This window comes from Aulonocara sp. 'chitande type north' Nkhata Bay, linkage group LG3 (assembly GCF_057382095.1).
Source record: "Aulonocara sp. 'chitande type north' Nkhata Bay isolate Kocher_YH1m ecotype deep benthic linkage group LG3, A_spYH_male_GT1.1, whole genome shotgun sequence".
In the NCBI taxonomy this organism is placed as follows: domain Eukaryota; kingdom Metazoa; phylum Chordata; class Actinopteri; order Cichliformes; family Cichlidae; genus Aulonocara; species Aulonocara sp. 'chitande type north' Nkhata Bay.
This window is the reverse complement of record NC_141346.1, coordinates 39,995,584-40,012,507: the sequence shown is the minus strand read 5'-3', so window position 1 is coordinate 40,012,507 and position 16,924 is coordinate 39,995,584. Positions and strand designations below refer to the sequence as shown.

At 42.7% G+C, this 16,924-nt stretch overlaps 2 protein-coding genes across 4 annotated transcripts; one reads left to right on the top strand and one right to left on the bottom strand.

The window, feature by feature from the left end:
- The first annotated feature begins 1,903 nt into the window (after positions 1 to 1,903).
- On the top strand, positions 1,904 to 10,963 carry slc7a7 (solute carrier family 7 member 7). Of its 2 annotated transcripts, XM_086280846.1 has the most exons (11): positions 1,904 to 2,275; positions 2,699 to 2,752; positions 3,628 to 4,252; positions 6,797 to 6,922; positions 7,189 to 7,333; positions 8,473 to 8,596; positions 8,680 to 8,783; positions 8,878 to 8,974; positions 9,074 to 9,223; positions 9,860 to 10,043; positions 10,149 to 10,963. In XM_086280846.1, exons 3-11 carry the CDS (start codon positions 3,760 to 3,762, stop codon positions 10,220 to 10,222), a joined length of 1,497 nt encoding a protein of 498 aa, XP_086136972.1. In that variant the 5' UTR covers positions 1,904 to 2,275; positions 2,699 to 2,752; positions 3,628 to 3,759; the 3' UTR covers positions 10,223 to 10,963. The 2 variants fall into 2 exon arrangements, with proteins under 2 accessions (XP_086136972.1, XP_086136981.1); XM_086280855.1 differs by lacking the exon at positions 2,699 to 2,752.
- oxa1l (OXA1L mitochondrial inner membrane protein) lies at positions 10,840 to 16,924 on the bottom strand. 2 transcript variants are annotated; one of them, XM_086280869.1, is made up of 11 exons: positions 16,797 to 16,924; positions 15,608 to 15,742; positions 15,005 to 15,100; positions 14,637 to 14,913; positions 14,335 to 14,478; positions 14,153 to 14,238; positions 13,427 to 13,591; positions 13,221 to 13,325; positions 12,972 to 13,134; positions 12,762 to 12,842; positions 10,840 to 11,077 (listed from the first exon to the last, which is right to left on the bottom strand). In XM_086280869.1, exons 1-11 carry the CDS (start codon positions 16,905 to 16,907, stop codon positions 10,953 to 10,955), a joined length of 1,488 nt encoding a protein of 495 aa, XP_086136995.1. In that variant the 5' UTR covers positions 16,908 to 16,924; the 3' UTR covers positions 10,840 to 10,952. The 2 variants fall into 2 exon arrangements, with proteins under 2 accessions (XP_086136995.1, XP_086137003.1); XM_086280877.1 differs by having other exon boundaries at positions 10,846 to 11,077; positions 15,608 to 15,801; positions 16,797 to 16,915.

The window sequence follows — 16,924 nt, the reverse complement described above, 5'->3', positions numbered from 1 at the left end:
ATGGCCGCCTTTAATCCCTCTAGTTTTTCTTTTTTTTTTTTTTTTTTAGCCTGCAGGGGCTCCCTGAAACCATGACAACTGGTAACCAATGAAAAGAATGCCCAGGGCAGGGAGCGGGACAAAGGGGGAGAAAGGAGCCATGTGTGAGAAGTTTGTCCACATGCGTTCATGAGTGACAACGGATGTGTCTCAATCAAAAAAAAAAAAAAAGACAAAAAGAGAGAGAGCGGGAGCGAGAGACAGAAAAGAAGCCATTTAGATAGAAGTGAATATAAAATCCAACAGGTGTGATGCTGGATGTGTTTACAGGCTTTAATCACGCCTCATCACACTCATCAGTGAGCTTTAATCAACCCTCTGTGGGCATCAATCATCTCCAGGGAAAAAGGACAAAAGTTTCTCAAGGGGTCAAAGGTCAGCGTTTAAACCTGTTTAGCCTTGGAGCAATGAGGAATTAGCATCGTTTTAAAAGACAAAGAAACTGATTACTTCACAGTCGCCAGTAATTAATTTGATCTGATTAATTAAAGCTGCCATTCAAGCGAAACATCCTCGAATAAATCCTTAAAAAAAGGCTTATGATAAATTAGTGATTTGATTTTTGAATCGGGACAATAATAGCTGTAAAAATGTGCAACATGAGTCACGTATTTTTAACTTTTTAAATCATTTTTTTGTTCCCCAGGTTGTATTAGTGGGGCAGGAGTTTTGTTTGTTTTGTCTCTTTTTCGCTCAAAATGTTCTCGTTACGCTCTGTAAGTATTCGCCGATGGCCACATCAGACATTTCCTCACAAACAGAGCCGCACAGTTTTACATCATAACTGTGACCGACACACAGGAACAAAGATGAAGTATTTGGATCTTCTGTGAGTTCATTTTGAGCATCTGGTGATTTGATTGTTGAGGCTGATTCTTAATTAACGGTTTGTCTGCAGGGACCTGGCTCTTACATCTCCAGGTTAAGTGTTTGCCTGTTAATTAGACATAACAGAGATCAGAAAACGGGTCAGACAAAAGACAAAATGGAAAAAACAAAAATGCATTATGAAAATAAAAACACAAAATTTATGTTGTTTTTACTTTATACATTTGTTTTTATGTTCAATGCAAACCCTTTTACTTTAGAGACTTTATTTCTTGTAACTGACCTGTAGCAGCCTACCTGTAGTACCTTCACAGCCCACCAGGCGGACCCAACGCACACTTTGGGGAGAATCAAGAGTAAGCAAACAAAGCAAACAACAAAGAAAGAAAGATAAAAATGACCTACTGGTTTTTCTACTTTTCCATAATATCTGCATTATTGAAGGTTCACGTGCGCTTGATGTTTTTTCTCTCGGATCTTTCTCTTTTAAATCATCTTCATTTCAGTCAGAATCAAACCGAGATCACTAGAAACTGATAATTTATCACCATTCAGTTTATTTCATATCCACAAGAGGGCGCAATAGCTTGTGTTTGGTCATCCATCAAACAGCAGAAACACAGAAACGTATGAATTACTTGTTGCTATCAGCAACACTGACGCGACTCTTAATTAAATGTGCATTTAAGCCTCACACAGACACGCATCAGCTAAGTTACGCTATTTCCCTCAGTTTTATAAACCAGTATAACTGTTTTATTACAATATTGCCTGTGTTATAAACAACACTGTAATGGGATGTACTTAAAGTGAAGGAGAAAACGCAGGCTAGTCTTACATGAGTGGATAATTACGACCATTGTTCGGATGAGCCTTAAAGTGAACATTTCTAACAGCATTATATCATCAAATTGTCTCCAGATGCATTTGCATAATAGTAATCGTGGAAAAACCCTCAGTCCTCCTTTTATTTCCACTGTCACACTGATCAGAGAAGAGCAGGTAAGCTGCAGATAACACCTGTGTGATGGGCGAGATAATTGAATCACACACCCGTAGGAAAACAATGCTGAGGTGAACTAAAGCCCTCCCACTCTCGCCTTGAACTCGTTTCCTTGGTCGATTAAAAGCGTCGTTGGGAACCAGAAGTGCACAACACCTCAAACGCATCAGCCGAGGAAGGTCGGAGCAAAGCAGAACAAGAGGAAACCGAGCAGCAGCACAGCAGAGAGAGAAGAGGAAGGCGCATGAAGTGGTTTATTTACGACTGTGACGGGGAGGCAGGACAATGAAATAACAGAACAGAGAGTGGATTTTGAAATAATACAGTATTTGCGATCAGACTGTGCTGCAGTGATTTAGAGGACCCCAAGAGGAGCAGAGAGGAGCTGAGGAGCCTCTGGAGAGGGTGAGTGTGTCGTCCCCCCCCCCCCAAACTGCTGCTTGTGTTTCATAATGATTTAAGTAGAAGTGTTAATTCAGGAGAGTTGTTTTATCATGCCTGGCTGCTTTTACGAGTGAATAATCTGAGATCTTTTACATGAAGAAATAACTAATTAGAAACCCTCTGATGTGTTTCAGATGTTTCCACAGCTGCCTTGAAAACATAATGATACTTTTTATTATCGCTGCTTCATTAATCTGAACTGTTACTTGTGTCCCGTTGCGTAAACAACAGGACTTCCTGTATCCAGGATGTGACCTTAAGTAGCTCAAAAAGAAGCCTACTTATCAGCAGCTTTTGAACTTTGCACTTTCTGTCTGCAAGAGCTTCGCCTCTGAGCTTCTCCGGCATGCTTCACGTCCAATCTGCTGTCCTCCTTCTTTGCAGTGACTCCTTCATCAAGACACTTGCTGCTGCTCCTACTGCTGCTGTTGCCACGAGGTATCTGAACTTCACAGCCTCTCTTACATTCTCCTCACAAAAGCTTCATGCTTCTGTGAGTCTGTGTCTGTGTGTGTTCATATCAGGCTTTCCATGCTTGAGTCTCTCCTGTATCTGAGTTCCTTATTACTTACGAGCTGTATCCAGTTTACGATCTTTGGATCGATATCTTGCATTTATGCTTCTCCGTGTAGCTCTACACCTGACGTATACTTATTTATATGCGCTGACTTTATGAAAGAGCCAGAAGCCTGAATGATCAAAGTGTAAATACTGTAAATAACTACACTTTAAATTGGCATTAATGTAGTGAAAACACTGTCATTCAAAACAACACTAGCAGTTCATGATATGTAAAGAGATTGTGTAAAGCCAGATTATTGAACCTGCTGCCTAACGTGTCTGCATCATCATCAAATTGCACACATGCTGACGATAATGAACTTTGGAAAACATGTGACCTGTGGCCGCTGTGCTGACACTGAAACTCTGCATATGCCGGCGTAGGTGGATCTGGGAGTCTAAGTGTGAGTCTTAGTCAGTGATTCTTTCTCTGCTTGTGGTTACCAGCGAGAAGCCGGTGTCTGAGGCACGCAACGTGTTTGCTCCCCTCCCCGTCTCTCTGTAAATACACTCAACCTTAAAAGGCCATTTGGTGTGCGGCCTAATGGCCCTCCAATCCCAAAATCCCGCTCTCGAATCCAACCGTGTCCACACTCGTTGTGCGTTGTCTTTTCTGCATGTTTGTTCTGACATTAGTGCCTCTGGCATGCGAGTGTGTTTTTGTGTGATCGGATCGGGACAACGCGAGTATTTGCTGTGTGTCTGAGTTGTGACAACATCGCTGATATGACCCCTGCGTGTTGCCTTCACAGATGGCGGGAGATAAACGAAGATAGCTCGAGGAGGAATTTTCCAATCTTCATCACACAGCAAGGCCAAACAAACCCTCTTATTTTGTGACTGTTTTCCTTTTTAAAATAAATTAAAACCACCAAACTCGAACAATGGCTTCTCACAGCCTCATCCCGACAGAAGAGCCGTCCAACGGCGGCCCCCCGTCAGAGAAGTCAGATGACTCGCAGGAGTCCATGAAGCTCAAGAAGGAGATCTCCCTCGTGAACGGAGTATGCTTGATCGTGGGGAACATGATCGGCTCGGGGATCTTCGTCTCGCCCAAGGGCGTCCTCATCCACAGCGCTTCTTATGGTCTTTCCCTGGTGGTGTGGACCATCGGCGGGATCTTCTCCGTGTTCGGCGCCCTGTGCTACGCCGAACTGGGGACCACCATCACCAAGTCCGGGGCCTCCTACGCCTACATCCTGGAGGCCTTCGGGGGTTTCATGGCCTTCATCCGCTTGTGGACTTCGCTGCTGATCATCGAGCCCACCAGCCAGGCCGTTATTGCCATCACGTTCTCCAACTACATGGTGCAGCCCATCTTCCCCACCTGCATAGCCCCGTACCTGGCCAACAGGCTGCTGGCTGCTGCTTGCATATGTAAGTACACATCTGGAGACTGAAGATGAGTCAGTGCGTGAGTGCGTGAGTGATATCCAGTGTCAATAATGCCTAATAATCTGTGTTACAGCCGTGGTTTCACATCTATGACAGATCACGTGAGCTGCAGAGACTAGAGAAGTGAAAAATGGTGGCAGTCGGTTAGAGTCAGCAGGTCTACAGCAGAAACACTCACTAACATCTGATTAAAGAGGAACCGATCCACCCTAAAATCATCCATTTGGTAGATTAAGTGGGAGGAAAAGCCACTTTTTACTCAATCTCAGAGCAGTGGCTTTGGAAAACCTGGTATGGGCTCATCACACAAGGACATGAATCACAGCTTTTCCTTTTTCTTCCTGTAAATGTAGAAAGATCAAATCTACCACGAGATAAAGACTACGCAACTGCACACTGAGTCAAAGGTGCAGAGAGAACTTGTTAATATCTTCCAGATAAGCCCTGATAACAAATATATGTCCTCCTTTAAATCCATTGACCCACCTAAAAGGTGGGCGCGCAACACACACACACACACGCTTAAATGCGTGCACACACACACACACACACACACTTTTGTGCCACGCACCAGTAAGCAGAGGACGACAGAGAGGCTGGTAGCTATGAGGTAAAGTCCTCCCTGCAGGGGCACTCTGACCTGACAAGCCTCTCCTCTGATAGCTCAGTCAGCACATGAGTGAAGCGCTTAAACAGCACCACTTCCTTTTAAGTGAAGGCAGTGCAGTAAATGTAAGTGCAGCTGCTGTAATGAAGTCCCTCTGTTTCATATTCACCTTCACCCTATTTCACTCAAGACTAGAAAAGAAAGGTTTTAGACATGGCAGTGCCGAAACTGCTCTGACAAGACAACATGTAAGTTCTGTTTTATAATAATTATGATAAAACACAAGAACAAACAGCTTGTAGTGCAATGAGGTCATGTGTAGACAGAGAACTGGGATGGGGGTGAATGAGGTCCTGGGTTTGAATCCACCGGCCACCCGGGGCCTTTCTGTGTGGAGTTTGCATGTACCTGTGTGGGGTACAGCATGCTTCCTCCCGTAACCCAAAGATTAGTTTAATTAAACTAACAGACCACATGTACAGATGTGAGTGTGAGCGGTTCCCCGTTTCAGGGCGTACTCCACGGCAGCCGAGGTAGGAGCCATCGTGACCTTGAACTGATTAGCAGAATAAGATAGACAGTTGTGATTTCAGTACCTTAACATGACAGATAAAAACATTCAGATTATAATAAGTGAAAGTTTACATCCTGTGTAATAATTTACTATCGAATGATTTGAGTTGGACTGAGTATTTAAAAGTCTGGTTGGGTCAAAGTGTTTTGCAGTGGAAGAATTTTGACTGATTATCTCAGATGTCGTGTAACTGTATAACTTTATTAATATGCGCAGGCCATGCTTCTATAAAACGTCCAAATTTTGAGTAATTAGGTCATTGTGTGTGCAGTTTTTATCTATTCTTGTCTCTGTGATGTCAAAGTGAGAGGAGACATCTTTAATATGGTCATTTCAGATACATTCAGCTCAGTCCACATCCACGTACTGTTCAAACGTTTTGTTTGTGAGGGGCGGTTATCAGAAGCACGTGAACTCAGGTGTAAAGTCCGCCCAACCCGTACTCAAGGTCATCGTCTGCTAACAGCTACGCAGTCTTCAGCATCTCTGTATCACTGGCCTGCCTGTCTCTCACACCTGATCTCAAACCTCCACCTCTGGGTGGCACAGCCTCCTCCTCCATCACTCATCCTTGATCGCCTCCATCTGAGGCATTGTGCTCTGCTGTGTTTGAACAGGCATCCTGTTATTACCCTCTAGCTGTCAGTGTGGTGGAAGATGATGCATTCCTGTTTTGGTCTGAACTACAGCAATTAATTTACATTCATTAATAAAAAGATTCGCTTTCGCAAAACTGAGTATTACACGCTATCAATGGAGATAGTAATTTTTACGATGTCCCGTGAACTAGGCGGTCCCTTACTGATAAGGTGCCAGAGTCAGAGAGCGTGCGTGAGAGAGATAAGTGACAGAGAGGAGCAGAAAAACATGTTTTCCAACACCATTAATGCTGATCAAGGTGAAGGAGGGCAATAAGGAAGAATGCAGCAGGGACCACTTTACTTATCAGGACCAGAGGCTGTAGGTCAATAAGTGCCAATCGTGACAAATCTCCAACCTCAGGCCGAAACATACAAGCTCATCAGAACAGATCGGTGCTTGTTTAATTATTTCTTCTTTCAAGCTTTTAAACTTGGTCTCACTTCCATGACCGTACATGTGTGTATTTCAGTATGTGTGTGTTATGTGCTGCACTCAGCTGTTTCCTTGTCTGACAAACAACTATCCGGTCTGCTTGAGTCAGCAGCAGTGCTTCCTTAAATCAGCCGCTCTCTCACATGGAAACACGCTGGCACAGACACAAACACACAAACACACACAGTTTAAAGAGCAAATGTCTGTTGCTGTGCGAGTCTGTGTTTGAATGATACGTGTGTGTTCATGTGTTTCGCTCCCTCGCCTTCAGGTTTGCTGACCTTTGTCAACTGCGCTTATGTCAAGTGGGGAACCCGAGTCCAGGACTTCTTCACCTACGCCAAAGTTATTGCTCTCATCGCCGTCATCATCACCGGCCTGGTGAAGATCGGACAAGGTGCTCAAACACATCAGCAACTCACACACATTTTTTCTTTTTCTCGTTTTTCTTTTTCTTCTTCTTCTTTCGTCTTTTACCCTGTCTCTGTCACATCAACACTCTGCATGTCCTCCTTCACTAAATCCATAAAAAAATTATCTGCTGTTATAACTAATATAAAACTGTTAAAGAACAATCAGATAAGATTGTTATGTGGAGGGTAGGAGTTTAATTAGGTTAACTACATGACGCTCACACAGTGCCATGCTGTCACTTCCTTCTAGGTCACACCCAGAACTTCGAGGGGCTATTTGATGGCTCATCTCGAGATCCAGGAGCCATCGCTCTGGCTCTGTATTCGGCTCTGTTCTCCTACTCTGGATGGGACACCCTCAACTTTGTCACAGAGGAGATCAAGAACCCAGAGAGGTGAGTTAATACGCATGATGTCACATGAACCATTTGCCACTATGAGCATTAAATCATCCCATCATATGGGAATTAAATTACTTTGGTTTCAAATGTATAATTCCATTCCTAGACACCGGAGTATGGAAGCTCATTTCTGCCAATGAAAATTTTTTTTTTGTCATGCATAAGTCAAAATTTCAAGTTATTATCTCAAAAGTTGGACTTTGGACTCAAATTTCTGAATAAGCTGAAAATTTTATATAACATGAATTTTTGACTCACGGATGATAGAAAACATTTTCAGTGATGGTAATGGGCTTTTTAGACTTGAGACATTAACAAACAGGTTCAAATGTGACAGGTTTTTCTCTTTACACCCAATGGCCTTTTTGACAGAACCCCAAAGTGGTTTGTGTCACTTTGTCCCAAAGATATAGCCGTTAATGACCAGCAGGGGGCGACTCATGTGTTTTTGCAAAGAAGAGAAAACTACACTTTTGGCTTCGCTGCTCTGTTACCTTATTATAAATATTTAACTCATGAGTTAATGCTTTTAATGGCTAGTTTAAGTCTTATCCCAAAAAATTAACATCTTTATTTTATAAACCGTGTTCCCCCTTTAGAGCCAATGGCCAGAATAGCAGACTAGCTTACACTTAATTTTACATTTGCAGCTATTATATTCACAATTACATCTTTAAACATACAACAAGCAGTCTATGAGCAGTCTACTTTTCCTGAAGCATCTGGATAAAGTTCAGAGTTAAGGCTATAAAACTGAAATGATCAGTGCATGACAAAAAGTAGCGGTAGCTTGGACTTCTACGGCCTCCTCTTGTCTGAGTACCAAACAAAACACAGAGGTGAAAAGCAAAGGGAGGGAAAATGGGAGGAGAGGCTCTGAAGTATTCTCGTGTGTGTTTCAGGCTTATTCTTTGATTCACACAGCCAAACGCTGATCAGCAAGGCCACACATGTGATTAGATCAAAAGCCTTTCTCAGAGTTCACAGACAGAATAAGTGACAAACACCCACTCCTTATCACTTAATATCCTCTTGACTCAGAGACTTCAGACAAAACTCTGGATCTTTTCTCTCTATAAGAATCTCTCTGATCTCTTTTGCTGCCCTCTGCTGTTTCTCTCTCTAAACTACAGAAACCTGCCTCTGGCCATCGCTATTTCCATGCCCATCGTGACTGTGATCTATATTCTCACCAACGTGGCCTACTACACTATCCTCCCAATTCCTGCAATCTTAGACAGTGATGCTGTGGCTGTGGTAAGTTCCTCCGATCCACACTGAATGATGTAGGCTTGACATGTACGAGGTGTAGCTTTTGTTGAAGAGTTTTCCCTCTGCAGACATTTGCAGATCAGGTGTTTGGTGTGATGAACTGGACCATTCCTCTGGCTGTGGCTCTGTCCTGCTTTGGAGGACTCAATGCCTCCATCCTTGCTGCCTCCAGGTATCTCTATCGTTCTTTAGGCTACTTTGCGAGGTCATTAAAACCAGTCAAAATAAACCAATCCTCATCATCGCTTTATTTTGTGTCTCGAAAGGCTGTTCTTCGTGGGCTCCAGAGAAGGCCACCTGCCCGACTTCTTGTGCATGATCCACGTCAACCGCTACACTCCCGTCCCCGCCCTGCTCTTCAACGTCAGTTGTTTTTTTCTTTGTTGTCTAATTGTTTCAATTTAGTGCCATGCTTTTTTGGCCCTCACCCTTACTCACCATGATTCCCGTACTTTCCTGCAGGGCGTCATGGCTCTCATATACCTGTGTGTAGAAGATGTCTTCAGGCTGATCAACTACTACAGCTTCAGCTACTGGTTCTTCGTTGGTTTGTCCATCCTGGGCCAACTATATCTGCGATGGAAGCAGCCGGACAGAAAGAGGCCTTTAAAGGTATTTAAATGAAATGTTTCAGATGTATGTGCAGTGTTACCTGTAAACAGACAATAGTAGACTGATGCTGCTGCTGAGATAGAAAAGTGAAGCCAGTGTGAAAATATAAAATCTCCACTTTTTATTGCAAAATCTTTACTGCAGCTCAGGAAATAACCGCCGGAGTGAAACAATCAGGAAAATAACTCCTGAACACATTTAATTTTTGAACTGCACACATGCTCAGACTGGTCACTGTGTACTCACAGGCTGTATAACAAAAAGGAGGCAGCCTTCAGGTTAGAAAAGCATCTAATTCTAATAAAGTTCTAATTCTTCAACCTGCATTCTTTCTACTGGCCAGCAGGGGGTGACTCCATTGGTTGGGCTGATTATAATGATTCCTCTCTCTCAATTTATGACCTACGTAAACTCTTTCGTGATGGGTCTACGACCTTTATCGCTTGGTTTAAGTCCTATTAAAAACAACATGTGCATTTCGTAATCGATGACCCCGTATTGAGTACAGCAGTCGATAAACTGGAAAAGGCTTTAAGATCCAGCATGTTTCACTTAATCACGTTGGCGAAAAGAATTTTTGAGGCAGTAATTCATCCCATCGTCTCACCCGGCTCTCTCTCTCTTTTCCTTCCACAGCTCAGTTTGTTCTACCCCATTGTTTTCTGCATCCTCACCATCTTCCTGGTGGTGGTGCCTCTGTACAGTGACACCATCAACTCCCTGATCGGCATCGGCATCGCCCTGTCGGGAGTGCCCGTCTACTTCCTCTGCTGCTACACCCCGGCTCACAAAAGACCGCTGTGGCTGCGAAGGTTCATCGGTAAGATTGGGAAGAATCCAGATGTTTTTCTGCATTATTCTGATCATCAAAGTGTAAATGCTTGACCTAAATCCTGCATTCTAACCTCCTTCATGTCTCTTTTAGCCAAATGTGGCATGGGGATTCAGAAAGTGTGCTTCTCTGTCCTGACCGAGATGGACATCGACAAACTCGAGTAGAGACGCTCGTTTTAACGCCCTGCTGGCGGCCGGTGACGCACAAACAACAGACTCTCAGCTCAGCCTGGATCTTTGCCAGCCGCCGCTGTTGCGAGACCGCAGTGGACCAAACATTTGGGCTTAAAGCGGGATCCAGTTCTCAGACCCGTCAGCCACCACCCTGTGATGATGTTAAAGAATGTGTTAATGATGCTGCTCATAGGCGGCACTTCCCTGAAGCCAAGCGTGACTTCGGACTGTATTTAATTATGTCAACACAAGTAGTTTGTTTGAAATGATCTAAATGCAAAACCTTTTTTGATTTCACTTGAAGGTGGCCGGTTGTTGTTGAAATCGGTCCAGCAGGCTGCATCTTTGGAACCGAGAGCGCTGCTGATCGTGTTTTTATCATCATTTGCTCACAGAAACAGAACAGATGAGACTGACTCCACGCTCACTCAGGTGGATGAACATTCATGAAGTTTTATAATGTCAGAGACTACTGAAGGGCTATTTTTAAACAAGTGTGAAACAGCTTGAAAAAGTTGAGCTGCAAACATGTATTTATAATAAAATTACTCGTTGACAACATGAAGACAGCCGTTTGTTTTGTTGAAATAAGCAGACATACAATAAGGTTGTGTTGAGGCAGTTTACATTTTTATTAGAACACATATTCATACCCCTAACTCTTCTATCCATAAATATGTACACAATTCATCATTACTGCCACGCTGACAGCTGGTTGGATTTATCCAATAGTGTCCTTCCATGGTCTCGTCTTGCTTCCAGCAGACTTGTCTTTAGCTGATGCTGCTGCTGCAATGGGAGGTTTCTGCTCTAGAGGATTGTGGGTAAAAGTCTGTCTCAGTGGACCTGCAGGGAGAAATGAAATGAGACAACTCTTAGATAAACCACGGTGGCATCAAGTGATAAAAGTCCGGCAGCAGAACAGCAACAAATCAAACAGCTCCACCGAGTGTTTAGGAGGTGTAAAGACAAACACGTGTGGAGTCTCCCCCTACCTGTGACCTAGAAATTAATCTCAGTAGCCATCATGAGGAATGTTTCAATTCCTAAAATATATCTGGAAGATAGAGGTGGTTTGCAGGAACAGCCATAAACACGGACACACAGGTGTATCCTGTCCTTAGAGTGTTTTTAATCTTGGTGTGTGCAAGAGACAGGATGCTACAATGATGATCAACTGCCTGATCAACCTCTGTCCTTCTCACCTGTGCGTGGTGAATAAAAATAGTTCCCGTGCACTGCTGTCATTGTGACTCCTGACATTTAAGTTGTCATGAACACTTAAGTTCACCTGGACACTCCCCCCACATTAAATAAAGCACTACATTGTTGCCTTCTTCATGTCTCTTCATCGCCTCCTCCAGTCATATCTCTGATGAAAGGAAGTAAGATGTAAGGAGAGGTGATAAGGAATGAACTGAGGATGCACAGAGAAATGAGACGAGGTGCAAACATGTGAAATGTCTGCTGTGAAATATAAGCTCCAAACATCTAGAAATCAGAAAACGGTTGCTAAAAAGCCTTTTTTTCACAACAAGCTAAACTTTGATCTTTAGAATATAAAATGTCCATATTAGTATTTATTAATATATATATATATATATATATATATATATATATATATATATATATATATATATATATATATATATATATATATATTAACATTACTTGAAATATCACTTTCCTGCTAAATTTACAACCATCCAGCAGTAAGTCTGATCAGGTTTCACACTCAAGAATCTGTATTTATCTCTTTAAACGCTAATTTATTTAACACTACTGATTACAAGAGTTTAAAAAAAAAAGTTAATTTTTATACTTCCCAATCCTTTATTAAAACCTGTCGTTTTTAAGGATCTTAAATCTTTCTTTTAAGCTTTTAAAATGCAGTAAATTCCTTATAAAGCAGGTAGTACTGAAGTAGCCACTGAATAACTGCCCGGATAAATCCCCCAGAAATAAATTGTATATGTCGCACTGTTCGGTAGGTTAAGGGCACATGCTCTTGGCTGTCTGTGTGTGCATCAAAGGTCAAAGCCATTTTTAAAAATTTTTTTTTTTTAAACAGTTTTTAAATAATAACACATGTTCTTCCACAACTACAATGGGGCTACTTAGGAACAAATACACACAACAATCAGCTCTAACCCTGCAGCTTTTCAGCACATGAATCCGTTCTCCACCTGCTCCATAACAGAACAGGGACTACAGCAGACAGGCCGACCGCCTGACAGGGTAGCTGACTGACAGGAAGGATCAGGAAGCGGGTCAGCAGTGAATAAACCTTCAAAATAAAAGCGAGTGAATTCTACTCCGATAAATTGACTGTGTCTGGTGTCAGTCTGTAAGGTGGAGGGCAAGACGACAAATGTACTTGGGTCAGAGTTTATATAAATGAGCAACCATTTCAAATAAAGTTTTTTTTCTCCCTCCCTCTAAATAAAGTGAGTCATTTTTCTGCAAGGAGGAAAAAACCCCTGACAGAGACCAAAAGGTCTCTGTGGATGAGCTGAAGACTGGGACTGACCTTTGGCAGCGAGGTCCAGATGATTTTTTATTCTTCGCTCACGCTCTTCCAGCTGGTGGGCCAGCTGAGCGTTCTTCCAACCTGCAGACCAAACCAGTTCCAACACAGACAAACACAAAAACAATCAGAGTGGAAACAAAGTGCTACAAACTACAACTAGATTTATAGTCCTACTCTGTTTATCGACAGATTTATGCTCACAACACCAACCCTTTTTCATGCTTTCGATCAATCCGTCGCTCTGTGGCAGAGCGGAGGCCGGGTGCTTGATCCTTTCAGGGATCTTCAACTTTTTTCTGATTAAGGGGTGTCTGAGCAGAGCCACTTGGCACAGAGAGAAGCAGTTTGAGGTCAGCCAGTAGGTAAAGACTGCCTGAAGTTTGTACAAAGAAAAATAAAGATGTTTCAGCGATGTTTTTTATGAGAACAATAACAGATGTGAGCGAAAGAGTCACTAACCGTGGGGAAGTTGATGGTGAGAGGGAAGATGACTAAAGGCATGATCCTGAACACCGTCTTCATGGCTCGCAGGTTGGGGTTGTCAATCCCAGACTCTGCACCCAGCTGAGGAAAAAAAGATGGTGATGAAGTGGGTCAGTAATTTTTTACCATCACTCTCTTTTTGTTGCCGTGTTTCTTTTGGGAAATAAGAGATCTGAGTTCACCTCCAGGATGAAAAACATCGTTCCAGTGACGGCCAAAGGCAGAATATAAAAAGGATCTGATGCCGTCAGGTCTGCAAACCACAGCATGCCTCCTGTCTGCATGCTGGGCACGGGCAGATAGGCCATCTTTCTCAGGGCGATGAAGAAGGAGATGAAGACGGGTGTCTGAGGGTTGTGGGCAGATGAGTGAGGCCAGAGAGAAAAATGGGAAAAACAAAGCTCCAGCAAAAACAATCTCAAACACGTTGAAGCAACAAAGCAAAGTCAATGATAATAACTAGCATATCTGCAAAGGTACACATACATTCATCACTAATTTAACAGCCATGAATAGTTTCTCTGTTTTATGATGATGAATCCATGAAGCTGCTCCCCTGCACCAAACACACGCCTTTATTTTGAAGGAAGGGACATATATTTGACATATGGCTGTGTTTGTGATGTCTAAATAAAACCCTTTCAACAAAACCCGCCATGGCAAAAAGCTAGACACCAAAATCTTACTTACAAACTGCATTTTTAGTGTTTCTGTCTTACAGTCAAGATGAACTAAAAAGAACTTCTTGTTAATCATAAATGCACCTAAAAATCTAAATTCCACCTTTGCTTACACTGTAATAGCTGGGAGCTCCACATAAGCAAGTACTAAGCTGAAGTGTAAAATTTGTTTAATTAGTCTGCCTGAAACATTCATGCCAATAACACAGAAAGCTGAGAATAACTGACCTGCACCAAAGGGATCAGGAAGCCACGAAGAGGATTCACATCATGTTTCTTCTGGAACAGGTTCAGGTCAGAGTACGCTTTGGAAACTGTGACAGAACCAGAGACAGCAGCAGCAGCTCAGGATCAGCTGAATGTCTAAAGAGTGAGTATAAGGCCATGAAGAAAGAGGAGAGAACATTTACATTCAAACTTGTTTCCGCTCTGCTTGGCCTCATTCATCCTGTTGGTCAGTTTGGTCATCTCGGGCAGCACGTTGTTCAGCTTCGCCGCCTCTCGCTGGCCCTTCACTATGACGGGAAACACAGCCAAGCGAGCCAACACGGTCGCTGGAGGAAGGAAAGCAGAGGATGAGAATAGACGCAGGAAATCAAAAACAAGGCGCTTCTTAAAGAAAACTTGAGGAAAATATAAACCCAGCCTGTGTTTGGGTGGCCTAAAGTGACGCACTGATACTGACAGAGAAGAAGTGTTAAAGCATGCTTACCCACAACAATGGCTCCCCACCAGGGCAAACCCAGATCCATGTGAATGAACTCTAACATATTCTGGACCAGCCCCACTGGTGTGTGACCAGCTAGTCCAAGCTCTGCTAAACGAGGCTCTCCAGCAACGGCCTGCAGGACCTCCACTGCAGTCGGTGCCACATCAGCGACCTGCTCAGAGACCGGTTGTGTTAAAACAGGAGCAGGGTCAGCAGACACGAGAGGAAGAACAGAGCTCTCTGCTGCTGGTAACACACTGGAAACTGTCCCACCTAGGATCTAAAATGATTAAAAATGACAAAAGCACCAAATGATTGAAGTGATCACGTAGCTGAGGGATGTGGAAGATTTACTTTGGATGCAGACTCACCTGCTCAGTGACAGGCTGTGTGACAGACTCCAGGACTGGAGGACTGTTTAAAGTTTCTGTTACTGGAACTGCAATGGATCCACCATCAGGCGGGATCTGTGAATGTCAAGATAAACTCTACACATCAGTTAAGTAGAAATGTAATAGTGTAACCTCACAGGAGTTCAATTTGTTTAATTTCAGTGTTTCTATAAACTGGATCCAGTTGTTAAGATTACATCAACTTGTAATGTGTTACTGGATCCTACGCGACTCATTTCACTCTACAGTCCACCTGTGGTTGTGATAGAGGATTTAAATCCTACAGGCCACTCCCAATCCTGTTACATGAAGAGGCTAAAACATTTGAAACACTTTAGTTTGACACACGACAAACACAAACCTTTCCAGGTCTTCAGGCTGGCCACTGCACTCCAGTAAAAACTCACAGACACTTTTTTTTAAACCAACATTTAAATAATACCGTGACTACTATCAGTTTACACCAGTAAGTGAGGAGGCTCAAGAAAACAGTATAAGTCAGATTAACTTTAATGTGTGAAAAAGGTTAAAGAATGGCATAGATCTAACTGTAGTGACTACATAACCTGTGTGGCGACCCACCTGTGAGCTGTTGTGTCTGATGGCCACGGCATTCACCCAGAGGAACTTGTCATGGTGTCTGCGGCCCAGCAGAGCCCTGGTGGCAGGGCTGCGGCACTCAAACACTGTGTGGAGATGTGACCTCTGGATTAACCGCTGTGTGGACAGAAGGAGGACAAAGACCTGTCGGTCTGATACACTAACTGCAGAATAACCTTTTTTTTTTCTTTTTTTTTTTTTTAAATAAAGACAAGAAGCAACAGGAAAGTAAAAAATAAAGCTTGTATAATTAATGATTATATTTCAAATTGAATCCTTAGAATAATTTACTAAGCTACAAGTCTCCTGCTTCTGAACCAGTTCAGTAACAGAAAACAATATAAGATGTTAATGTTTTACAGCTGCGTCTTTTCTACATTGTGTAATAACTAAAACCAGCGCACTGAATGAACAATGGGCTGTGAGGGTGACTTGCATTGAAAACGCTACGTACAGATAAACAGAATCAACCTTTTGGGATTTACTTACCTGTATGATTGGGCATGCATCAAGACTTTACTGCAGTAAAGTGCTGCTTGAATTAAACAATGTGACTTATATAACTCTTTGGCCACATAAACTAATGCAATGTGATCCTTTTTAAATATGATCGTCAATCTTTGCATTTGTTTAACAATTACTATAATACATCCTTAATAGATACATTGACGTTTGGGAAAACATTACATGTAGTTCAAGTTAAACCTATACTGACCTCTAGAGGTTTGCAGGTGACTCCTGCAGGACATGGGTTATTAAACTTTGGCATAGTTTAAATGAGGTTAATCTATTTTCATAAAAACTCTCATTATTATACATCGGAGAGAAAAGCTGTAATGGTTCTTTATAAACTGGTAGACTGTGCAGTCACACTGATGTAGCATTACGGATTTTCAATAACATCAAACAAACTCCTACTAATTCCGTATTTCAGTGTTTTTAGCTGACCTGTCCGCGCTTTCTGGTTTAAATCCAGCTGGTTTTACAGTTACCCTGAACAGCAGAGAGTCCTGTCTTTCTTGTCTTTGCTGGAGAGCCTGTTACTGTCAAAGTCACACAGGAGGCATGATGCTAGCCGGCGAGCTAGTTAGCCGTGGAGAAAAAGCTATTTGTATCTTTGCTTCGGAAGCACAGACAAAGTACCGAACATGAAACTGTGAAGAAGACCTACGTGGCTCCAGATGTCTGAGAGAGGATGGCCGCCTCGGCTTGGTTTGCCTGTCTGTCTTAGAAAACATCTTGTTAAGCAGACCGGAGTCAAACCGCTCCTGACGGCAGCCATGTTGACATGACAGACAA

Coding starts and splice junctions, on each gene's coding strand:
- oxa1l (XM_086280877.1), bottom strand. CDS start 16,863: ATGTTTTCTAAGACAGACAGGCAAACCAAGCCGAGGCGGCCATCCTCT. Junction 13,592..14,152: donor TCCTGATCCCTTTGGTGCAG/GTCAGTTATTCT, acceptor CACAACCCTCAG/ACACCCGTCTTCATCTCCTT. Junction 13,326..13,426: donor CGATGTTTTTCATCCTGGAG/GTGAACTCAGAT, acceptor TTTTTTCCTCAG/CTGGGTGCAGAGTCTGGGAT.
- slc7a7 (XM_086280855.1), top strand. CDS start 3,760: ATGGCTTCTCACAGCCTCATCCCGACAGAAGAGCCGTCCAACGGCGGC. Junction 7,334..8,472: donor GAGATCAAGAACCCAGAGAG/GTGAGTTAATAC, acceptor TCTAAACTACAG/AAACCTGCCTCTGGCCATCG. Junction 8,597..8,679: donor ACAGTGATGCTGTGGCTGTG/GTAAGTTCCTCC, acceptor TTCCCTCTGCAG/ACATTTGCAGATCAGGTGTT.